This window comes from Stigmatopora nigra, chromosome 2 (assembly GCF_051989575.1).
Source record: "Stigmatopora nigra isolate UIUO_SnigA chromosome 2, RoL_Snig_1.1, whole genome shotgun sequence".
Lineage (NCBI taxonomy): Eukaryota > Metazoa > Chordata > Actinopteri > Syngnathiformes > Syngnathidae > Stigmatopora > Stigmatopora nigra.
The window spans coordinates 12,217,431-12,242,618 of record NC_135509.1 but is presented as its reverse complement, the minus strand read 5'-3'; the positions used below and the strand labels follow the sequence as shown (position 1 = coordinate 12,242,618).

Here is a 25,188-nt window from a genome sequence, read left to right as displayed (position 1 = left end):
ACTTTAGCTGGCCTAACAATAATTACTGTTACTATTATTTTTTTAATTACGTTCCCCTTGAGTGGGGCCTACCCACGCAACTACCACAGTGCTTTAAGTGGAAGGTTTGTCAGGCAGGTCCTCAAGTTATCTTGACGCTATCCTCCTGCTGACAGGCTCACTCGGCTCTCCTCTCAAAGTCTCATTTATTGAATTTGGTGATGAAGCCGGACAGAAATAGACGTTTCTTCGCTGGATTTACTTCAATAATATACACCCATGTGGATGCTATTTATATGATTCCCTGCTGGATTCCTCACATGGGAGAGAAAGCGATGCTTAGGAGGGTGAAAAAAAAAGATCCGTTCTCTCATAGTAGAGCTCATAGCTTGTTAGTGTAACCTGGCGTTACTTGTTAGGCCTTTAACCACAACAAAATAAAAGGATTTATCGTTTTGAGGGGGGGAAACAATATTGCTCATATTAACTGAACTGGCTTCAAATAATAATTTTGTCATAAGAAATAAACTACAATCACACTCATGGGATTTTGACCTTCGTGTCAATTTATACAAGCTGTAAAACAGACTGGTTTTGCTGGAGTGTTCTGGTCTTTTCCCCTTGCATAAATAGTGCACATCTATTTGTAAACAATAAAACCGATATTTTTAACTGAGGAAATGCAACGTTCTGAATTATTTGCATCTTTTTGTTGTGTTCCTGTTCTGTACTCGGCGCTTGTTTTTCAACAACTATACGAGTGTCGACTTGAGTTCTTTTTTTTTAGGAATGCCAGACATAGACAAAAAGAGACGCTGGATCTAAGCTGCATCCGTCTCGGGACCGAAGTGGGACCCAGCGAAAGCCTGGAGGTGGGGAGAATCTTTTAAGATAGGTCAAAATGTCGTCAACAGGAGTCTTGACAAAACAAGTATTTGCTGACCTTTCTTTAGGCTGCTGAAGGGAAGCGTGTACTGACCCACAAAGTCACTGGACAGAAAGCCGATCTGGTCTCGGACACAAAAGCGGATCAGGCACAGGTCCGGAACGCTGATGCGAAAGTTCATGTCGGTATCCCAAAAAGGATTCAGCGCTGTAATCAATCAATGGCAGTTCGGAATGAGATAATTCCAAATTCAGTAACAGTCATATTTTTAAGTATTGATGAAAATGGCCCCAACTTTTCACATTTTGTCCATTACATTTTAATCATTAAGGAACATTCCAACTGAAGAAATCATGTTGGTATTTTCATTTGCTCAAACGTCAACAGTTTATGACTTTTCTGGGAAAACTAAATTCATTCAAAAAATAAGACTGATGTCCTTTGGATGACTACTGCATTATGAGTTGTCATTAATGCTGACTTCTTATCTACTTACAGTTATTTTTGACTGTGTTTGTGTTTTTTCTGTTGCAGTCCGATCCAATCCCGTGGATCTCAACTCTGACAAAAGGGTCCAGAGTCTTGCCACTCTTGGGTAATGGTAGATTGGACCCACTGATCACCTGGCGACGTGCATACACAATATACAGTAAGTTGCACCCTACTTTTGAAGGTGTAAAACGGATTAAACTTTGGAATTTCCTTCTGTAGTTTTCAAGGTGCAAATACTACGACTGCTCAGCTGTTATTGACACTCATGGACGCTTGTTTGAAACTCTTTTGCGCCGCTGCCTAACACACATTTGTTCCCTGTAGCCAAACAATACCTTGAGTAGCAAGTGTGTTGGTGGAACACCACGCCGGCTGCTGTTGGGATCGAAGCTCCTTTCACTGGTCATGAGCACGGGGGGCTTCAAGACGTAACCACAGCCTCCATTGTCTTGGAAACGGCCATCATTAAGGTCCATTGGCAATCCTGGGGATTGGAAATTGAGTGCCACTGCAAAGTACAACAGGGCAGAGGTAAGAGAATTAAAGTAAAACAAAAAAAAAGTCTAGTTTTTTTGCATGTATTACATTTTTTTTATGATAGTTGATTCCCAACACTGTACTTTATATTACATCTTTGGGTGCATTTGATGGATAACGTCTTAAGTAAAAATATCTACCAAGTAAAAGACCCTTTGGGGGAATGTTCTATTTTGGCGTAACTATAATCGTCAATTGTAACTGCCCGTCTGCATCACTTTAGAAAATGTTCTGCTGATTTAGCCGGGATTGATCCATTCACGCCTGCCTGGCACTGCAACGTCGTTCCGCATAGCAAAATGTCACCATATGCGCAACGTGCACTGAGAGTCAGTAGGGTTTCCCGTCAGATTGAGGCAGATGCCAAACAATCAAAACATTGGAAGCACCAAATGCAGATGTGGTATCAGACTCACGGAGTTATATAAGACTATTTGACCATTGTTGAGTATGTGGGTTGTAAACCAGACTCATCAGGACAATTTTTGCACACAGCTCATACCAGCTGCCTTATTTGACCCACCGAGCTGTGAGCCAACATTCCAAAACTCTTGTGGGTTGTAGTTAGATGACGAAGTCCTGGATCCCGCTGGATAAATCCTGCTTAGGAACCTCTGGTTGTGAAGAATAAAGTCTTTACCTGTGGACAAAGCGCAACCTATTCAATAAAGTGACACAAATATTTACATACAGTCATTAAGGGACTTCAACATTTCATTGTCCTTGTCTATTTAACTCCTCAAATGACATTTCAGAAATCAAGCGTGCCTTCCATTTTAAAGCATGACCTTACCGGACACTTTGGCCAGCTTGCGAGCTTTTTTCTCAGCCATGGATGTGTTCTCACAGGAGTTCTGACTATCTTTGGAGTGGCCAAAGCTGATGAACTTGACAGACACGGTGTATATGACCAGGTCGGAAAGTTTCTCAGCCACCACTACTCTCTTTTTCTGCTCATTGCGTTCAGGAGGACAGAAATAACAGCAGTTACTTGCAGCCAATGTGACTTTAAAGCATTGTTGCACCACGTTTTTTTTATTTATTTTTTTATATTGTCCTAGCTTTCTAGTATTGGCTTCAACCTGATTCAATGGCCCTAACTCACTTTCTTCTTTGAGCCTGCCTTTCTTGGGGACCAGAACTTTGATCTGCTCTGTTGATCCTCCTCCTCATCTTCTTCCTCCTCTTCCTCCTCCTCCTCACCCTCATCTGCACTGTATTCTGCCTCTGTTCCCGATACTCCTTCTATCCTAGCACGAGGCTTAAGCTTTTTATTCTTGATCAGGATCTTATACTTTAGGTCCTGCATATCCATTTATACACACACACAAAAACACACAAGCGAACAATTGCTTATGTGTGACCTGGCACAGCAAAATGAGGTGGAAGACTGATACATTCAGACATAAAAAAGGTATGATGATAAATCACTGATTATATTTCTGAGCCACTTATTTAGTGTTCAACCAGACTTGGCCTACTATACATGTTTTTGGAATGTGGGAGACCAGAACACCCAGAGAAAACCCACTGGAAGAAATTGTAAACGCTACACACTGAGGACACACCTGGAATCGAACCCACAACTCCACAACCCCACAACTGTAAGTCCAATACACCAACAACTCATCCACCAGGCCACCCATTAATGATAATTTTTCTCAAAATTAACCCTTGGTAAATGCTTCATGAACACCTCTTTCATTGACTCAAAGTTGCATTATCATGACCTAAGTATTGTAAAGTTATCAAAAATGTGATTTTGTATAAATCTGGTAACCAATTTAGGGCTCTGGTGCCCCTCCCTCAACGCTTGTAAGGATAAGCAGATTGGAAAATGAATACATTTCGATAACCCATATTTGCACATTTTACAATTTAAACCAGGAGTGCACTAAAGCTTTTATTCTTTTTACTTTATTGCATAAAAATGCAATTACCTGAAAAAGCTTTTGAGACTCCTGACTCAAGCACTCAGGCCATCAAAACACTTTTTGCGTAAAATTTCGAAAAAGAAAAGACCTAGGCCCACAAAAGCCTGCACTCTAAAAGAAAAGCCCTTCATTCAGCTCATCAAATTGACAATAGGCTAAAGTGAGAGACACACACCTGTCAATCATCTGTTCAGCAATTGGCAGAATCAATGCCTTTACTGGACTAAAGTAGACGAACACTAAAAACTCGCCCCCAACTGAAATGGATTTAATCCATTGTTAGGAAACAAACTTTAAAAGCTGTCTAAATATCTTAAATTAGTCTTAATTGGTTCAACCCAGTGCCTCGCCCACAAATCGACAACATTGGCTAGCAAGGCATGTTTCCATATCATCTTACATTCGGGCTCGGGAGGTCTCCTGTGGTTTGGTGGTCCAAACGCACATCCAGCAGCTTGTTTCCCAATATGGAGGTGAGGTAGATGGCCATGACTTCCTGCTGCTCCTTGGAACAATGGTTCTCCAGAGAAAGGATAACCGGGTAAACAGACACCTGCGCCAAGACAATCAGCACATCAAGGTAATCCACAAATTATAAATAATGACAATAATGGGCATGGGCTACGCTTATGAATTCATATTGTATTATTAGAGGGGGGAACACTTGTATGGCAGCAGAAGTTCAAATAAAGTGTTACCTCAAAGGCATGCTGCTCTACTGTTGTTATGACATCTTTAAAGAGGATCTTTGTAGTCAGGGTGTAACCATGGTAAACAATGGGTTCCATACTTGGCCCATCCCAGCAGTCTATCTCCAGACAGCGGCAACCTCTCCTAAGAGCACTGCAAACAAACACTTACTAACTCATTGGCTGCCATTGATGGTTATTGGCAAACAAATAGTTGCTGTAAAAAACTGTTTTTACTTGACCGCACAATTCAACCTTGTGACAACCCATACCGATTTAACTTTTCAGTTTGCATAGTTACATGCATTGTTCTGAATTGTTGCCAATGTTAGCTTGTTATATTTGATGGATTTTGACATATTAGAGCACTTTATCAGCAGCAGTGTTGCCTGTGCCAAATATTGTGTCAACTACTCCCGGTTGAAGAGCAGTTACCATGTCCACTTCACAGTTGTGAGATTGAAGATGGAATTGCCAGGTGTTTATGGACCTCACAGTGTGGAATTTGCATTTTCCTCCCATATCCCAAAAACATGCATGATAGGTTGGTTGAACACTCTAAATGTGTGTGAGTGTGAATTGTTGTCTGTTTGCGGCCCGTAGTGAGGTGGGATAGGCTCCAGCACCCCCGACATCTTTGTGCGGATAAACAGTATGGAGAATGAATGTTACTATTTTTAATTGCCAGCTATACTTTGGTAAAAATAACATTTTGCAATAGTTCAGTTTTGGATTATTTAAGAACAAGTGTTTACATCACAGCAATTTTTGTTGGGTTGTCCAATGTATTTATTCACTGTCAACCTTTTCGGTCAAAAAATATTAGAGTTCTATTTCCATTAAAATTGTGACACCCAATCTATGTTGCGAAAATTCCAAGAAGTAAATAAAATGACCACAATGGCTTACCTGACATAGGCATCCAGGTGGCTTTTGCCTACCAGTTGATCACCTGTTAGGTACGTGTTGTGTGACGACGAAATGAAGTAGCTGGTTAGCGGCTGGTTCATATCTTGGTAGACAGATGTGTGGGTCTGCTTAAAGATACAGCAGTCTTTGGACTCCATATAGCGGAGGAAGCCTTCAAATGTCATACACTGCCTTTCAACGGCTGATAGAGCACCAGAAAGCAGGGTCATAATTAGACCTCAAGTTATCAGACACCTCACACAGTTCTCCGGACTCACCACCCTCCTCAATTTCATATTTCTCGATTAGACTCTCGGCTGCAGCTACATCAGCTTCGAGCTCCATCTGCTCCTTGTGGAGGAAACCCAGTAGGGAGGAGGCAGGCAATGTGGTCTGGCCCGAGGCATAATTGTTAAAGAGATTCTGGATCTCTCCTCTTCTGGTCGATTGGGCCTTGCTCTTTCTCATTTTGATCTGCAAAAAAATAACTGTACTATTAGAATCCCCATCTTTTCTTTTTTTACCGGTATTACATAATCACGTGCATTGCTCAAAATAAGTATTTTGAACTCTTTGACTGCCATTGATGGCAATAGACATCCAATCCAGATGAAATGGAAAGGCGAGCATTAGGCACTTCTGTTGTAATTCTTTACCTAAATTATCATTTGGATTCTTTTGTCACTGATATTGATAACTCCAAATTTAAACAAAAGAGTCAAAACAAAAGGCTAAGGTGAGGAAACCTATATGCAATTATACCCAGCTTGCTTTCCTATTGTTTTTAAAACAGAAATACTCCAATTTCATTATGATTTATCAATTGGGATAGCCGGACCTTGTACCAGGCGCAGAGTTCTGATGCTGTCTTACTTGCACCAAAACAAATGGAACTGTCCTTTCCATCAAATGCTAAAGTCAATGTCAGTGACGCGAAGCGATGCTTATCAATCCTAACCATTTATTAAACCATGTTTCATCCCATATCTTCAGCACTTTCACTTTTGACACCGATTCGAACTCAAAACTTTTAATATGTACTTGGCAGCCAATGGACCTTTCACTGCATTTGTGCCCAGTGCACTGCACACAACGGAACAGGCTCTGCTATCGTCTTCATCTGCGCCTGCAGTGCACATGAAAGAACAGGATGTGCTGTACTTATTATTAACAAACCGCTGACTGAAAAGCTCTGTGGGTATCAGTTGCTAAAGTGGGTTTTAAAGGTCGATGGAAGTACTTTAATTAATTAAAACTTTACTTTACATGCCCTCCCAGTGCAGATGGATTGGTGTGTATGGCTGTCAATGGCACCCAAAATTCTAAAAAGAAAGTAAAGGCTAGAATGATTGACAGCTTTACCTGTAGCAGTCCCTCGACTCGAATGGTCATGGATGGATGTTATTGACATCTTTGTGCCTTCAGATGCTGTGAAAACTACAGATGAAACTGAATATGTATCATTTTTTTACCTGACATTATATTACATATGACACAGCACAGCACAACATTTTCCTTTGGCATGGTTACATACCTCTTCAACATAGCAAGGGTCTTGATTTTAAGACCTGCAATTAAAATTGGACTTGTTTAAACTACAAAAATACATCCAGGACACAGAGCCCTATACTATGTGACATCACCTCTTAAGTTGGGTAGAAAACCTCTTGTTGACATCATCCTAAAGTTCTTTACATCATTATATCCAGATTCCCATCAAATCATCCAAACCATTGATTGACGGACTTCATTTCTTAAGGCCTGTTATTATTGAACCCTTTAACTGTTAGTTCTGCCCTCATTGACACATTTGAACATGTTTCATACAAAGTGGACTTTTCCTATTTTTGTGGTAGTTACATACATTATTATGCTGAACGCACACTGGAGGAATTAGTTGATTAATGGAAAATTATAAAATATGACATTTTCCTTTTTGTTGAGGGCACCAGTTTTAACATAACACACCTACGGGTGTCATCAGGGCCAAACTTTATTTCATGTAAAAGTTAAAACAGCACAAGGTCACTATGTGATTTCCTGTGATCATTTTTAAGGCTCCTTAGTAGTACTTTTGCTCATAAAAGCAAAATCTTGCAGATATTTTTTTTTTAATTGACTGCAATATTTTCTAAATGAGCACCGATTTGAAATAAATAAATGGAAAGAAAAAATAAAATCACTGAATTAAGTCCCTTTTTATAAAAATTGGTCTACTTGAGGTCTACTTGAGGAAAATAGAAGATTATTATGTCTTTGGGTTTGAAATAAAATGCCATCTTTGGCATGTACACTACTCTTAAATGTTAAATATTATGTGTACAGGCAGTTTTTTATAAAACAGGGAATGCCTACTTCCACCTGCTTGGCAGATACAGCCAATTTAAAAAATGCTACTGTATGACATCACCTTTCAAGTTGTCCAAGTCTTTTCCTTCACATCTTCAAACTGCGTAAAACATAGAAGCCTTTCCCAAAGCAACTCATTTCCAAGGCCATCAAAGTGTTGCTACGTTGCATCATTTCAGTGATATAGTGACATTCAGAGAATTTCTGTTGTAGCTTTTTATACACAATGAATCGTGGTATATATCACCATGAATTCATTAGATAAACTATGCAAAACAGTTGGATTGTATGCATTAGAGTATACATAATACAAACTTAGTGGCCGGTCTTTTCCCCAACAGCCTCGTGGGAAACACTATTAAGTAGTTACCATGGTGACAACCATTCCTCTGCTGAAGCTGTTTGAAGTAGATGTTCAGGTTAAATTTTAAACAACCACATTGATGACAACCTTACATCTAAATCCAAATGCCTTTGACTTTTTTTTTTTTTTTAGAAAGATTATTCAAAATCTGAATATGCAGTCAGGCATCACTTCCTTTTTACCCAGAAAACATCATCAAAAATCCACATTCATCTCCTAGGCAACACTGATTAAAATCCAAACAAATCCCATACACTAGTGTGCAAATGTCAGCAGAGTCTAAACAACATATGATCGCTGTGTCACTGTCGTTTGTTGATTCAGCGCACTCGGCAAAAAACTTTCTTCCGTGGTTTGTCTATCAAGCCAAATGTTATTGGTGTGGTGGGAAGTCACTGGTGCACAACGCTGGTCACAGAGCTTGCTTTGCACTAGGCTGAAACGGCTCAGCGCCAAGCCTGTCGCAACCATTGGCCGTACATGGTTGATGTGATCATTCCCGGCCAGTGAACACGAAGCCGGCCCTGGTCCGGCTTCCGTCTCTGCATGGGCGCACCTACCCGCATGGTGTGTATGTTATCCGCTTCTGTGTGCATTTGTGCAGATATGTGCACATCAGCACTCCAGATGTGTTTTTGTAGAAACACCGTTCGCATGTGGTACTTGAACGCGCCTCAATGCGTTGCTATTCAGTCACTTGAATTTCACTGCTCAAATTCGACAGTGTGAGTCAAGACACTTTTGGGCTACTGGTTGGCCAAGGTTATGTTTGTGAATTATAATAAGCTCATCTACAATATGAGTCAGACAGGAAGCCAAATATTTCTAGATGTCAGTGTGTTTGACAAGTGTATGACTGTTTTAGTTATGAAAATCTGTGGATAAATACTGTTGAAACCTTTCGAATTATGCCATTAGAAAAGGTAGAACAACAATCCTAAACAAAACTTTGGGGAAAATTTAGTTCATTCATTCACCTTCCATGCTGCATATCCTCAAAGGATAACAAGGGTGCAGGAGCCTATCCTAGCTAACATTTGGCAGAAGGTAGAGTACACTCTGAATTGGTTGCCAGCCAATTGCAGGGCACATGGACATATGTAATTATCCACGCTTTTGTTTTCGGGATGTGGGAGGAATCTGGAGTACCCAGAGGCAATTTGCACAGGCAGGGGGAGAACATGTAGACTCTACACAAGAAGGCCAGAGCCTGGGATTAAACCCTTGATTTGAGAACTGCGAGGTGAATTTGCTGACTGCTCACCACTGTGCCACCCCGTTGAGTTAATGAGCAATATAATTCGATCATCTATTTTCACTGCCATTTGTTCCAAGCTATCATGGGAAGGCGGATAAAGCAAACCTGAAATGCATTGCGTTCTTACCACATGATTTCTGTCAAGGGTCTTTTGAAATATAACAACACATGCTGAGTTTAATGCCAGCTATTCCTAGAAAAGGTTTAATCCAATGAACATTGGATTGTTTTTTTATGTTGAAATAGAACCTAAGGTAATGACAGGCTGTTTGCTGTCAAACTGACTTGCTGTTTGGCATATTTATTTGGCCACATAGTCATTGCCACAGCTTTGAGCAAATGTTCATCCATAAAAGAAAAAAAAACTAATCCAGCATTACATGAGCGTTTGAAGCACTGCAGTCATCATTTTCTGCCATAATGTTGCTGACCAGTAAGGAAGGCAGCTAGAGTTATTGCCGAATTGGCCAGCTAAGGGAATAGACTGAGTTCAAATGGCAGTAGGAGATATTGTTTTATTTTCCAATTCAAAGTGGAGAGAGAAGCCACACAATCACGTACAATCAAAGGAATAAATGCAAACCGTCCTCCTTATGTGTCAGATTCCTTCACTTCATCTCACTTGCCTCTAGACATATTTGCCAGTTACTCAGGCAGAAAGAACAGAACTCTTATGAGCAGAACTGAAAGAGATAAGATGGCGTCTGAGCGACAGTTTAATAATGATCGCTTTTGCCATTATTTTTGCTGAAAAATGCATACTGACTTTCTAATCAGCCCATGTATTAAAATATTTCCCCCATTATCTTAAGCAAGAGTTGTGAAAAATACACTATACTGCACTGTACTTGTGTTTAACTTTTAATAATGAATAGACCAGAAGAATTTATGCAAAATGTGTCTGGCTATGATTACAATACAAGATCACTTGTGCATGTTACAGCATAATCAACACAATTTCATTGATAATCTGTGTATTGTGAGGATCCGACATGCATGTTCAAATTGGGAAAGTATGCAGTGAAAAATGACTGCCCATTGGCTGTCCTCTTCTGATTTCATTATGCTATTCATTTCATCCAATATTTTGTCACTATCAGCCCTCCCAGTTAAAATGGCTTGGATGTATTTTAGCACGAATGACAGTCCAGAAGTTAAATCTTACAATCATTTAGTATTTTCAGACTGTCAGATAGTTCTATCTAAGTTTGGAGTTGTGAGTGCTACTTGTGTTTTTCTCTCTTTTCTGCCCACTCATGTCTCAAGCTGTCACAGCTCTGAAACCCCCTTTCCCTCTTCCCCTTTAGAAATCACATCAATTCTACTGCAGCTCTGCAATGTGAGCTGTACTCCACCGTGTTGAAACACATGCAGAATGGCCCTATCTGACAAGCGTGATGCACTGAAAGAAAACTACTATACACTTGTCATGCCAATACCGTTAAGGAAAGATGGATGGAAGTCAAGTTGAAGTCATTGTAGAGCCATCAGACCTGTTGTAAATATCTGGCAGCAACAATGAGCATGACAAGCACATTTGCATATTCAAGCAGTCTCAGCACTACAATATTTCAACTGGAGTCTTCTTTATGTTTCCTGCTTCAGTCTGTTAATCATATTCGATTTTGTGGTGGGAGCAAAATGCTCACTGCACATTAATATTAAATAGAGTGTGACTTAGTCACTTTGTAATTGTTTCCTCTTTCAATCACGCTTCAGAAAGCCGTTAATATTGAAGGGTTCTCTAGTTATTTGCTATCAAGCTCCCAGAATGATGTGGTCTGCATGCAAAAAGAAAGAAGTCTGTGTCCTTTTCGCAATGCACTCGACCTTTCTGTGTGTTTTGCTCAGCTTTAGTATTTTAATGAATATACTGCTGATGACAGTGCTAGACGTCCAATCCAGTTTAAGTGAATGATCACTGTCCCACTCAAGATGGATTTAAACACTTTTTTGAGCTGTGGCACACTTTTTGCATTGAAAGGCACATCAACGGCTGAAAATCTTCTAATTTAAAACCATATATTATTATTATATTAATAATATAAAGTCGTTCTCATCAAGGTTTTATCAACAGGAATCAAATAAACTCCAAAAATGATTTCAACATCATTTTTTTTGGGGACCCCTAACAACTTTAGGTTTGAGTGATGTAACATGTTTTAATTTAACAATTTTACGATAATCTCTCCCAGTAATACTTAAATTTCCTTAAGTTACATTGACTCAATGTAGTGTTCATGATAGTACAGTCTACAAATGCAATTAGATGTTTTTAGTCTTTTAACGTCTGTGTGCTTTTGACATGATTTGAGTCTTTTTAATTGCACTTTCAGCGAATGCAAAATGACATTTTATGATCCACCTTGAAGTGACATGCCCATATATTACATTTCAGTAATTTTATTAATTACTAGGGAAAAGGTGGTGAACATTTCATTGGCCATTCACTGAAGTGGTAGCCTCTAATCATTTGAAGTGAAACAGATCAATAGATTGTTGAAGAGGTGGGTTAACGACAGCATCAAATAAGGTCAGAAATTAAGGCAGTTCTTAAAAACAATTGATTCTACGATATATTTTTCTCTCATTTTTGTTAATTGTTTGGTTTTGGTGGAGGTAATTGGAGTGAAATTCCCATTGTATGCGGCTTTTATAGCAATGCTTACACAACAAAACTAATGGTAGCATAAGACGTTTATGCTGTACTGTATAAGCATCCTTCTCTCCGTTTATGCATCCATCTATCAATCCATAGCCGCCACCCACAAAGCTGTCACTTTTAAGCGTTTAGTCCCCCTCTATCTCGTTGGTTTCTGTAAAGCTCAGCAAATTCAGTGAATGAGTGGAAGCCACTGATTAATTATCTATCTGGAATGAAGAGGGAGAAAGCTTGGTGCTCACGGTTGCCGAAAAGTCTGCAAAAGATCATGTTTCAATGCTAATGACGACGATCGATGTCCAATCTATTTTGACTGAGAGGGCTAACAGTGAGCAATCACTGTCAGCCTTACCAATCCAAAGGAATTGGACTTCTAATGGCGGCAAATGGTTTATAAATGTTTAACCTTGGTTTTCACATCCTTGGGCCTCTCCCCCACTGACACCCATGCCTGGGTTTTCCTTGACTGTAAAGGAGCACGTGTCTAACATCTCATCAGCCAAGCAGCCTTTGGGATAAGTGACTAATCAATATGTATTGATTTCATGGAGTTGCCAGAAGAAGGTTTTCTCTCGCTCTCTTTCTCTCTCAGCCACTTTTACCTTTGCATCCCTGCCCAGGCGGCAGATGGCCTGGTGTACTCATGGGTGTGCAGCACATGGATGCGTTTAGTGGCCCACGGTCAACTTGTCCTCATGGCTCAGCTGTCTTTTCCAACAAACCCATTGATTCTCATCCAAAAGCACACCTATTATTTCATTGTACGTCTCACTAGGTTGTTTCCAGAACTATGCGGTAACTCTGGCAGGTGTTTTTTATAAAAGAATTTGCCAACTCTTTAACTATAACATTTAGTAAACGTTATGTTTTCAGAAGATTTAGAATTCTGATTATTTTTCTTCTAGTTTTGTAAGGATGTACAGTGCAGGAATATCCCGTTGTTTTGGATAAATTTGTTTTTTGATGATGAGATCTCAAAGGATTTGTTTTTTTATTTTTAGATTTGATGCATTAATATCACATTGTATAAAATCTCCTAAACACAGTTTCCGAATGAATGACTTTTACGCAAGCCGAATAAAAAAAACAGTTATTTACCAGTCTTAAAAATAATCACAGAAACGAAACAGAACCCATTCAGTATAAAATCCCTTTTCACAATAGCTTTTTAAGTAGGTAATTTAATCAAGGGCACAAGTGTAGCAACAATGCTTCTCAGATTGCCCGCATGTGTCTGTTTGTGACCTTGAATTTTAATGCCAATGTCCAAAATATTCAAAACAACAGATGTTCATACATAAATATGTGTACAAAAATGTCAAAGAGCAAGTTGTCTCTTTTTTATTTTCAAAAAAAGAGAGACACGAAAGGCTAGTAACTAAAAAGGAAGACAGCTCAATTCCTATCCATTTTTTTAATTAAAAAAGTGTATGATTTCTTATGGCTTAGAATTACAAACTTGTTTATTTGCTAAAACCTCACAGAAAAAAAGTGGTTGGATTTCATTACATTTGAAGATGGAGAAAAGTCTAGACTGGAATATACCTGCTCCAGTCTATTTACCTAAATCAAAATCCTATTTCGAATCTACCACATGTCCATGTGGACTTCTTGTATTTATGATTGGAGAACATGAATACCAGACACCATCGTTCTTACAGACTTCAAATGCTGACTATAACGCAGATTTGCAGAGTGCATTTGGCACAGAGTTGAGTAATGCAACTCCAAAGATGCCTTTGAAGTTTTATGTCTCACAGGTAAATATTGTTTAGAAAATTATCCATCATAACTCGTACAAGTACCTTTTATGCATTGGGGAATGAGATCGTTAGTATCGAATATGAAATCACATATTTAAAATATGTTTAACAGGCTCCATTCAACAGCACCCCTTAAAAATTATAAATGATCAAAATTCACTAAGTAGAGTCTTGATAATATCTCAATCCTGAGCTTCACAGACACCAAGTTAACATCCAGATTCAAGTAGTAAATGCCTCTGACAGAGCGCAGACATTCACACCAGTTGTTTCCGAATGAGGACCACAACAAAGCTATTGCTTGATGATATGCAACCATTAATTAATTAGTTGCTCTTCCTAAAGGCTCAAGTGTGCACTGTTCATCTGAAATGAGTCTAACTGAACATGAAGATTATTATGTAAGAATGCAAAATAAACCAGGTAAAGACTTGGTCACATTTCTACTCCCCCCGCCCCAATACCCGTTTGACGAAGGTAAAATGGCTGAGATCAAATTAGAGCGTATAAGGGGTAAATGAGAAGTTAACTCAAAATGTCCTTGATGTTCCATTGTATTTTTTAAATGGACATCCAAGACCAAATTTGCAAGTCCAACTTGCTAGTGCTTTGGCCCACTCTCATTTGCACTCCCATTTAAAACCAAATGGTAATGGGTTGCTTCAATGATTATGGAAAAAAATCTCAAGTACATCATGTATCATTCTTATTGGAAAGTGAAAAATGTTTTCCTAAATTTCAAAGGTGACCTCAACAAACTTAATGTTGATATTTGGCTATAATAAGATGCATGTTAGTATCAGTCTCTTATGGATTGTACTCTGGTTTCTTCTCACAACCTATGCTTTTTCAGTAAATTGAAAATACATTGGAATTCTTGCTTATGTACAGTATTTGAATCAGGACTCCAAAGTCTGATGACATAGGCTGCAGTTAATGTATAAATAATGGAAGCTTGACCAGTATGTTCAGAATCATGATTTTTATTTGCATATACTAGACTTGTCTATTACCGCTTGACGTATACGTTTTGGCTTTATCGATTGAATGTTAATTAACAGGTTGAATACTGATTCCAACGTGCGTGTTAAAAATTGTAATTATAATGACAAAAGCTACCAGACGTGACCTCCTTCCAAATCGCCGAGGGATACACACTCACACACAGGTATCGAGGTCTAATCCAATAATTTCAATGCTTAGGGACTTTCCTTAGTTAATATTTTGACAAGGAAAGAAAAAAACAAGTAATTAAAAGCAAGGTTTTTAACAAACAAAAGTTTGGTAATTCAGTATGCAACACAGCTTCTGCAACTCTGATCAATATAAGGCTAATAAAAGGTTAATTATAGGGACACAAAGCTTGGATTGATGAAAATTGTGATATCATACACTATTGCTTTACTGACCTCGGGCAAAACATTTTTTTTCACGATCACTTTGTTTGCTGCTTTTTCTCTTGTTACTAGACAGACATCATGGTTCGTTCCCCTTTTGCTCAGAATGATTGCCCAAAGCAGGTGACCATGCATTTGGTCGCTTTATGCCTTTCCCATCACCAAACCCCCCCCTCTTCTTTACAGCAGTGAGGTGCCATGTGTCCAGCACACAATAGAAAACAATGAGAACAAACAAGCGAGGGACAAGGGTGTTGGATGACTTGTTTTTGTTTGGTGTGAAAGGCTGATGTTGCACTTTCACAGCTCAATGACAGAAGACAAATGCCAGTAACCTAAAGGTAATTAGTGTAAAGAGTATAGTATATGCAGTGTGTGTATGTCAAGACTGTAAGTATTAAGTAATAGTACCAGTTCACTCAACGCATCTTATACCTCATCTCCTCTCATTTTCCGACCTGGATTTGAACCCAAGTCCGTGGTGAAATACAACACAGACTATAACTTTAATGGCTTCCAAATCATAGGCCACAATTGAGAATATCAATGCATTTCTTTTCTTCCTTTGATTTCAGACTTATTCAAAATATTTTAGCCACAATATTTAATAATTTCTGCTCTTGCAAGAGTAGTGGGTCGTCACCTATGTTGGCATAGAAAGGGACCAGGTATCCGAATCTTAAATTGGATCTACTGACAAAGGAGGGCTGTTTCTAAGTCTGTTCAAGAAATGTGAGAAAATGGTCAAAATCTCATTTTCACTTTTGACAAAGATCTGGAGGGACAAAGAGAAGATTTCATTTGAGTTCTCATTTCCTGTGGGTTTGAAGAAAAGAAAAAAACTATACCCTGCCAGGCAGTTTTAAAAAGGGAGCAATGATAGGTGAAGGGATTTGATTGATGGAAAATAGATATAACATGATAAGTTGACACCATCTTGAAATATTTGAAAAACACAAAGCCATTACATGTATTTAATAATTTGCTTGTTTTATCTATCTTTTAAACAGAGATCAATGTGGTAAAATGGAAAGCATTGATGCATGCCCAATTTTAGATTTCCCCAGAGATGGTCAATTGGGTTCAACTCTCGGTTCTCACCGGGCCACGAAAGGACATTTTCTGAGCTTTCCAGACACCAATCCTCTAATGAAACTATAGTAAATGATCAAAATCGCAATGCCATTTTTGACAAAAAGACTCTTCTTAGCAGATTTCATTTCTGCAGTTTACTGCTAATAAGTTTTACCAGGAATATCAAAGCATGGAAAGGTAGACAATCATGAACTAGTAACAATCACTCCCAGTGGACTGGATGTCATTCCTCCCTGCAACCCTTTTGGGGAATGGAGATGGAGAAATATTTCTCAATTGGATTTGACCAAGAAACATGTGTAACTTTGGCGGACTGCACAAAATTATGCAGTTAGCCAGATTTGCCCGCAGATTCGCGGATTTGACACGTGGTACTTGAAGTGATGTGGGCAGGCAGACAGAATGGTAGTATCGACGGCGAATCCATTTTGACTGGCAATCAAAATGGATTTCCAGTCAAAATGGATTGCATGTCCACTGGCAATGAATTACAACTGGGAAATGAGTTAAAATGTAAAACATCCATGTGTCCTCTGCTAAATTTGCCCAATGTTTGTGAAAATAATGAGCATAGCTCTTGAAAAGGGACAACACAGGTGACACCAGTGAACTTGTATTTACCGTTTGACAGGTTTTAATTTCACTTCACGTCCATCAAATCCTTCCCTGGGCGTCACAGTTGGCTCGCCCCGCCTGCCGGTTTGGGAGATCACGAAGTGGGCTCGCTAGTTGAATGTGGCAACAAAAAAAATGAAAATGAGAATGGTTGATTTGACATGAATCGACAGCGAAGGGCCAACTTTTGAACGTGGCTAACTCGTATAGCGGACCTGGCCGATGCATTCTCCCGTTGCCAAGGTTACCGTGTACGCGCCGCGCGCACTTCACTCCGTTGGCAGTCATGGCGGCGGCGGACTTCCAGCCCGAGTGGATTTGCAGTCTGCCTTCTTCCTGGAGTTACGGGATCACTCGTGACGGACGTGTTTTCTTCATCAAGTAAGAATTAAAAGGCGCCGTTTTGCATCAATTGAGAAAAATGAAGTCGTGATGCGTCTCGCTGTTTTCACAGTGAAGAAGCCAAGAGTACAACCTGGCTGCATCCCCTCCGTGGCGAGGCGATCATTACCGGACACCGGAAAACTCCAGGTGAACCTGCACTTTGTTCTTCTCTAACGCATGTCATCATGGCTTATTTATGCCCAAACCTCAGAATCTAATATTACTTGCATTTTACTCTCAAGCAAGGCGGTGACATCCGCACTGTCTTTTTTTTTTTTTTGATGGGCAAAAATGACGGAGTGGGCGCTCCTATAAACGCACCTTTAACCAGGTCGTGCGTGACACTTTCACTCTTGGTGGCCAATAACACACATTTCACAATTAGTTTCACAAATCATCTCTATTTAATAATCTTCAAAATTTCGAAGTTAACACGTTGATGTTCTCCTCAGATCTGTGTGGGTTTTCCCCGGGTACTCTGGTTTCCTCCCACATTCCAAAAACATGCATGGTAGGCTTATACGAGAGAGAATGGTTGACCATCTCTTCGTCCTCTGCGATTGGCTGGCCACCGATTCAGGGTGTCCCTCACCTCTGGCCCAAAGTCTGCTGGGATAGGCTCCAGCACACTCTGCTACCCGTGTCAGGATAAACGAATAGACATATGTTTTATAGTATACTATTCCATTACTGTTAGCTGATAAGTATTTTTGACTACACAACTGCTTGCCTGGTATTTAGTTTATTATTCGCCAGTCAGCCATAGGGCACACAGATGGACAGACGACCATTCACTTTCACAAGCATACTGCCACAAGCAGGAATCAAGTCCACACTTGCTCGCACTGAAATCAGACAAGTGAACCACGACACCATCAGGGGGCCCCCTAAAACATTCATGGCAATAAAGAGTTAAATATTAACTTATTCACGGCCATTGATGGTAATCGGTGTCCAATCTATTTGAACTGGAAGTGAATGACCATTGCCTATATGTCGTTCCCTTTTGTTTACGGATGGCAAATATTGCCTAAAAAGAAAATCTCTCATCTCATTTCATTTTCTGAACCGCTTTATCCTCATTAGGGTCTCAGGGGGTGCTGGAGTCTATCCCAGCTGACTCCGGGCCAGAGGTGGAGACACCCTGAATTGGTGGACAGCCAATTGCAGGGCACGAGGAGATGGTCAACCATGCACTCACACCCATACCTAGGGGCAATTAAGAGTGTCCAATCAGCCTACCGTGCATGTTTTTGGAATGTGGGAGGAATCTGGTGTATTCTGAGGAAACCCACGCAGGCATGCAAAAAATGCAAACTCCACATAGGTGGACCGACCAGATTTGAACCCATGACCCCACTCACGTCACAGGCCTTCCTAAATTTTTTTCAAATTTAAATAAGTTTTATTTCTATCTATTTTTGTTTTTAGTCACCCTAACTGTAGCCTTATTGTTACGCTTGTTGGCAGCAATAGTGATGTTCGTGAATGACAACCAACGCATAATACGTATACTGTACACAAAAATATATAAGGGAGGTCAATCAATATTTTTAGATCCCACAACATAGAAAATATAAAATTTAAGTCATTTAATTTATCAATGTTATATATTATATGTAAAAAAGAAGTACTGTTAATTTAAAAAAGACTAATCCAAGAACATATTAGACATACTAATTGATTAATGATCACACATAGCTAATAAAAAATTGTTGTTGCCCAATGGTGCTATATTGATTGTTTTGGTATATATAAATATATATATTGGGGGTAGGCAAACCGGTCTGGGTGCAGGTTTTTGTTCCAACCAATCCAGCTCAGACAGTTTAACCAGTGGGTGTTTCTGCTGAAACAAGAAACACCTGACTGCAATCCCCTGATTGCAGTTCTAAGATGTGTGGAAAAAAATATTCCTCTTTAGAGGTTGGAACAAATATCCACACCCATTGTGGCCCTTTGTGGAATAGTTTGCCCACCCCTGGTATATAAACTTCGTGTGGCCTCCAACTGACTGTTTAATAGTTCCATCCCATGTAAGACATAATGCACCTTAACACCACTCTATTGAAATGGATGGATCAGTTTTTACTGTTGTTCCTCAACAATGACCTATTTAAAGGCAATTGTTGATCAGTTTGTAAAAACTCTTCTCACTTCCACAGATCTACCCACCGGATGGGAAGAAGGATATACGTTTGAGGGTGCACGATGTTTCATCAAGTGAGTTGTCAAACCAAATTTTCACTCCAATGAATATCACAATGACATATTATCCAAACCATCTGTGTATCGTTATATGTATTTCCTTGTTGTGCATTTGTAACCTCTACTCTCTATGTGTTCATGAGTGGCCTTTTTTTAGAGTTAATGATTACACACGGAAGCATTGCACAACAGTACATGGCAGATATGGGCAAAGTGTGGTTGTTGTCTTTATGAGCAGACTTATTTGCCCTTAGCCTACTTTAAGAGTTTGAGCTACGTGATCAGGACTGTTAAACTTCTCATTTAGTGTATGTTCACACTTTAAAGTGCCTCTTGTCTTAAATAGATGAAAAAAACATTCCTCAGGTTGTCTGCCAGCCTGCAGCATTACAGCAAATTGAAGAGCTGTTGAGGTGTTCATTTCGCAAGGCTCAAAGACTTGGATATACATAAATTATTTCAGTTGCTTGCTGCACTCAGGTTTTCCATCCAAATGGTTTGCTAATCTTAAATCCATTTTTAGAAAATACGTCTTTTGGTTATTTCATTAATCCCTGCACCTTGAGCTTGGGCTTCTTCAAAACGTCAATGGTAATTACAGCATAATTTGGTGTTGTCATTCGCATTAAATATTTTCATGCCACATATGACAAGTCAAGCGTATATCCCTGATCAAGTAATAATGAATTTTCCCATATACCAGGAAACATGCCAAATGTTGATCCCTGGTTTGTACTATCGAGGAAGTAACTCTACCACTAATCCACAGTGTAAAATCATGAAGACGAGAAACTTTTTTTTGTTACTCGAATTAGAACATACAGGGGAAACTTGGTTGTATTAGTTGTCTCCCCAAGGCAAGGAACTCGAATTTGCATTGCAGAGGATAGCATGAATTCAGTCTCGCGCTTTAACTTTCATGATTTTGAGCAGTTCCGTTTGACTGTCTGGCAGTTAAAATGAAAGAAATTCAGTCATTCACTTGGAATCTCCTGTACACCACATCGATATATCATTTGAAAACAAATACCCTGCCATAAAAGCATTGCAGTGTGCAGTGTCCATTTCTTGAAACCTAAATATCAATAGTTGAAAGGTTTGAAAGCTTGCCTGGATTTAATTAGTGATTGATTGTAAAATGGATTGGCTCATATGTTACTCTAAGAGGATGTATATTGATTGTTCTATTTAGTTTTTGACAAGTGAGAAGCACAATTTAGATGTACTGATTAGTGACGCTGTATCGCTGTATATACGTGTGAATGTGTAAATCGCATGCAATTGAATTAGTTTTAAAACTCAGTCACCGCTAATTCAGTTGACACATTTTCTGACCTACAGACGACATTCAGTTATTTATTGGTGATGCCTGCTTTGCTCGCTGTGGCCCAGAGTGTCTTTTAAATGTGAAAACAGAGCATTTCTTTAGCGCAGAAAGACGCTTGACTTCCTCTTCATTTTCTGCCAGTGCACACTTCTGCAGTCTGTTGACGGTGTTGACACTTCTGTCCATGATAACACTTCAGATGTTATGGGTTAGTGTGGATTTTGCATGGGAGCAGACAAATGTATGTCAGTATTACCAGCCTTCTAGCTGACTTGGCAATCTATAATCCTGTGAGAGGTTGTCTAGAAACAGCACCTCCAAATGTGACAAATTTAATAACCAAAATATTTGTTTGTGGACTATAACCCAATAGTACTCAGTGTATTTTTTCCAATCTCAACTCATTTTAACGGAGTAACATCAAGAATCCCAGAATAGTTAATGACAAAAATCATCACAGTACCCCCATGTTGTAGAACTTTAATGCATAGTTTATCCAAACAACATTTGAATACATATAATGCGATAAATGTAAAACTTGAATGATAATTCTATTGGTGTTTAGAATTAATAAAATAGTACATAGACACCATGCCCAACAATTTTGCTAATTTCACCATGACTTGTTCAGTATTTGTTGACATCTTAATGTGATGAGAATCTTGGAAAGTGTACAATTTTTAGACTGTAGTGGATGCCAAGTTGCTTGTAAAAGCCTCATAAAAATGCCTGGAACCATGAAAACAGGGATTGGGAATACCCTGCATGATTTATCATTCTATTCAGTCAGTTTCACATTTGAATGATTTCAGTGGTTTCAGATGAAACATCTATTTTGTTTTCAGACTTTGATTTTTTAATGCTGTAAAAGGATCTGACCCATTCTGATGCGGGGCGCGTGTCTTGGCTGTCATCATCGGGTTACACAGTGTGAACTTCGTGCAGCAGATTGTGCTGACGTCATCTCTCCTCTGAAGGGGAGGATGAGTGCAGGGCATAGAATTAATATCTGATTGGATTATTTTATATATATTTGACACTCGGGTGTGAATTGTCTTTTGCACTGAAAAGTGAGGTGCATTTTAATCTTTATGTAAATGTACTCATTTCCCCAACAACGTGAAACTTGCCAGCACTTGCAATATTAAATAATTGCCCCCAATTCTAGATTTTGCTTTATTTATAACTGTAAAGTTTGTTTAAAATAGCGGCAAATCTCTCACAAAACATCTCCATTTCAGAACATAGCAAAACTTAATTATAGCTCATAGCTAGTGGCTTTTACCTACTCGTTTTTATCCAAACTTAATGATTGTTGAAATGGTATACCAAATGCATGTCAATTTAGGAAGTCACAATGTCAAATGTGCTTTATTTTTCACTTTGTTATGGCTCATTGAGTAGAGGGGAATGGGTCAATAGTAGGCAACCCATTAGCACTAATGTATTCATTTTTTTAAAGTCCTGTGGCTTCTGGATCTGCCCTCACTGTGATAAATTAGAAAACAGAAATCCATCCAGGTATTGTGTGGTTTTGGCTCGTATTCGCTAGGAAAGATTGTTTAGCATATTTTCCAAACAAAACATGGCTCGAACAAAGTTCCTTCTTGGTATTTGATAACTATTATTTTTCTTTGCTATGACCTTTTCAAGGATTATTCCTCATGGAATTTGAAATAATATATAGAAGGGAGCAAGATTTTCTTTTTAAATGACATCAATAAGTTACAGAAAATTGGTTTCGCTGGAATGATAATATTCATAAGTGTCCATCAATTGCTTTGTTGCCTGCACTTCAATGACACTTGAAGTCAAGGGCACAGAGGATAGATTATTTTTCACTGACTTTAAACACAAGAAACTATTTCATTGTTAACTGATCCAGTAAAATTGAATACATAATTTTACCATTAGTGGAATACATTTTGTACATTAATAGTGAGAAGAGAAGGAAATCCTCCTATCTTACATTTCTCTTCAAGAAACTTGACTGTAGTTCGATATTGACTACAGTAGTCTAATGAAACTTTGAATTAATGCTGTGAAAGATCCAGTCTAGTCGTACTTATCATTTTGTCACTTTATTCATAGCAAATTGGTTTTACTATTTAGTAAGCACGAATGAAATATGGCCCTTGCCTTTTTAAGGCTTTAATTCATCAGTCGGAGTGCTTCTCACTGCAAGTTAAGTATGTGACCACTCACAAATGTTTATTGAAAATTCACTGTGATTGCATCCTCTGTCTTCCCAAAACATGATTGCAGCTGCAGTGTCCAATATTTACACAGTTAACCTTCAGTGTAATAGAGGGAGCAATTACAATTTTATACTGGGGAGTTTTCAACTTGCCTTATTCTAAAATGTAGTTCCAATAAAGAATTAGAAATGCACAGTGTAGCCTTTCTTTTTTTTATTTAAATGCAAGTCTATTTTCAAAAGGAATATGTACAATGAATGATCAAATATTCAAAAGTGGTTCATAGTGAATGAGTGTCTCATCTTTTCTGGTAAAAGTTCATAGAAAAAGACAAGGTTCTTCTTTGCAGTAACTGCCATCTGGCCTACAAGGAGAAAAAAAACTAATTGTTTGGCTGTTGTGTGTGTGTGTGTGTGTGTGAACATATGTCTCAGAGATTATTTGATGCCAGTGGTTCCCTCCAGCGATGATTAAGGCCATTTAGTCTGTAAAAATCATCCACTTCTTTCTTGTATATGTTGTAAACTAAAGTATTAATCTCTCACATTACTTATAGATACTGAAGATTGATCCTGGTGATATTTCTATGTACATCACATTAATTTACATCTATTTCATGAAATGGGATTCAGTAAATGATCCAAACTGCAATTTTTATGTATCATGCCTTGCATTGGAGTTGTAAATTGATAAGAATTTAGACATATATTTTAAGTCTTAGTGGTGTATTCAAATGAATATACTCTAATACATACTTGTACTGCATTTTAATAGACTTTAACGTCTCCATTTAACTTGAATTGGGTTTGTTTCTAGACCAGTTTCACAGTGTCTCCATTTAAACTACATTTTTAAAGGTTTACAGTTATTATATACATAGTTTTAATTGGATTATATGTGACTATGGACTCAACTAGAATATATAAGTGTATGTCCGTAGATTTTCTGCTTTTGGTCCAATAAAATAAATCAAGTAAACGGCTATATAGTCAGTCAAGTGCATAACATATTTTCCAATTTCTTTTTTAATAAGTACTCGCTATAAATACTACCGGTGAATCTCTTAAATTTACATGGTGTAATTCTAATAATGCCATCAAACTAGCAAAGTTCCTATATGTTGTCGCATGCCTCATTTTGTCAAATATTCTGTAAAAACATGAACACGTTAGCCACACTAAAGTCCCTCTAAGATTTACATTTCGCATACAGTAATTCGTGGTTCGAAAGCCTCTTAGGTTTGTGCTATCTTGTATTAAATGCTGCGAGAGCATTGAATAATCCGTATAATAATCAGCAGTGAGCTGCCCTTTGCTGATGTGGTGCCAGGTTGAACTAAAGGACAGTTGGTGTCATGTGGTTTGACTGTCACTCTCCAGAATTTCATTTATTTGATTTTTTTAAAAGAATTTGGTTGACTTGGCACCATTGATGTCACTCCTCAATATAGTATGTTTTGCTGCTTTGGGCCTGAAGAGGGTGTGCTGTATCTTCTTTGTAGGACTTCATTTCTAGAATATGAGGTTGGTGCTCAGCAGAGCATTATATTTGAAAGCATCAATGTGCAGCATTTAATCATAAACTGTGTTTGTTTGACAAATCTGGGATTAGTTTGTCTTCTCTTCTGTCGCGTTTATAACACCCACAGGCTTGGCTGGCTTTAAAGTGCATTTGTAGAAAGCACCTTTCCATGGATGTTCATGTGATTGTGTAGCCCCCTCCCCCTCGGCCCCCCAAGTTTCAAGCATCTGCTCTGTCACGATCTTGGAAACAAATGTGTCTCCAACTTAAGACAGCTGTACTAGTTGGCCTTGACAACCTACCATGTTTACACTTGCTCTTTTATTTTCTTCATTGTTTCTCATCCATGTTTCCCGTGGTCCAATGGACAGTACATAGCCTATTTGTTTTCCAGATGGTCTGTGTTGATTAGGGAGCTTTTGGAAGCCGTTACTTTGCAAAAACACTCCACAGCTGTGAGCTTCTGGAACTCTGTCTTGAAATGTCCACCAAGCCATTTGGTGCAGTCAACTGTTTCCTCTAACAAATTGTTACAAATGCAGCTCTTTTTGTTATATTTTTGCATCTATTCATCCATTTACTTCTATAGGCTTTATACATGTATTTTTTATATTATGATAC

At 38.7% G+C, this 25,188-nt stretch overlaps 2 protein-coding genes and 1 long non-coding RNA gene across 20 annotated transcripts in view; 2 read left to right on the top strand and 1 right to left on the bottom strand.

Moving 5' to 3' along the window:
• Nucleotides 1-337: 337 nt before the first annotated feature.
• Nucleotides 338-17,508, bottom strand: LOC144192570 (1-phosphatidylinositol 4,5-bisphosphate phosphodiesterase zeta-1-like). Of its 5 annotated transcripts, none has more exons than XM_077711622.1 (14): nt 17,145-17,508; nt 16,936-17,039; nt 6,789-6,863; nt 5,705-5,900; nt 5,427-5,628; nt 4,527-4,671; nt 4,229-4,381; nt 3,000-3,197; nt 2,688-2,844; nt 2,418-2,534; nt 1,693-1,865; nt 1,362-1,488; nt 923-1,072; nt 338-845 (listed from the first exon to the last, which is right to left on the bottom strand). In XM_077711622.1, the coding sequence occupies exons 3-14, from the start codon at nt 6,816-6,818 to the stop codon at nt 763-765; spliced, it is 1,731 nt and encodes a 576-aa protein (XP_077567748.1). In that variant the 5' UTR covers nt 6,819-6,863; nt 16,936-17,039; nt 17,145-17,508; the 3' UTR covers nt 338-762. The 5 variants fall into 5 exon arrangements, with proteins under 5 accessions (XP_077567748.1, XP_077567746.1, XP_077567747.1 ...); XM_077711620.1 differs by lacking the exons at nt 16,936-17,039; nt 17,145-17,508 and adding exons at nt 6,961-6,994; nt 7,837-8,187; XM_077711621.1 differs by lacking the exon at nt 17,145-17,508 and having other exon boundaries at nt 16,936-17,143.
• Nucleotides 4,105-11,077, top strand: LOC144192643 (uncharacterized). The gene is made up of 2 exons (XR_013325292.1): nt 4,105-4,408; nt 10,705-11,077. It is a non-coding gene; the product is annotated as an uncharacterized LOC144192643 (long non-coding RNA).
• LOC144192459 (pleckstrin homology domain-containing family A member 5-like) overlaps nt 17,012-25,188 on the top strand; it is a 46,347-nt gene continuing 38,170 nt past the window's right edge. For 6 of the 14 annotated variants that reach the window (XM_077711611.1, XM_077711586.1, XM_077711595.1 and 3 more), the window contains exons 1-3: nt 17,013-17,310; nt 17,384-17,460; nt 19,479-19,536. In XM_077711611.1, coding sequence (XP_077567737.1) covers nt 17,216-17,310; nt 17,384-17,460; nt 19,479-19,536 — 230 coding nt within the window. In that variant the 5' untranslated portion in view covers nt 17,013-17,215. Of the gene's footprint in view, nt 17,311-17,383; nt 17,461-19,478; nt 19,537-25,188 lie in introns of all 14 variants that reach the window. The other 8 variants (XM_077711615.1, XM_077711612.1, XM_077711614.1 and 5 more) reach the window with 6 other exon arrangements.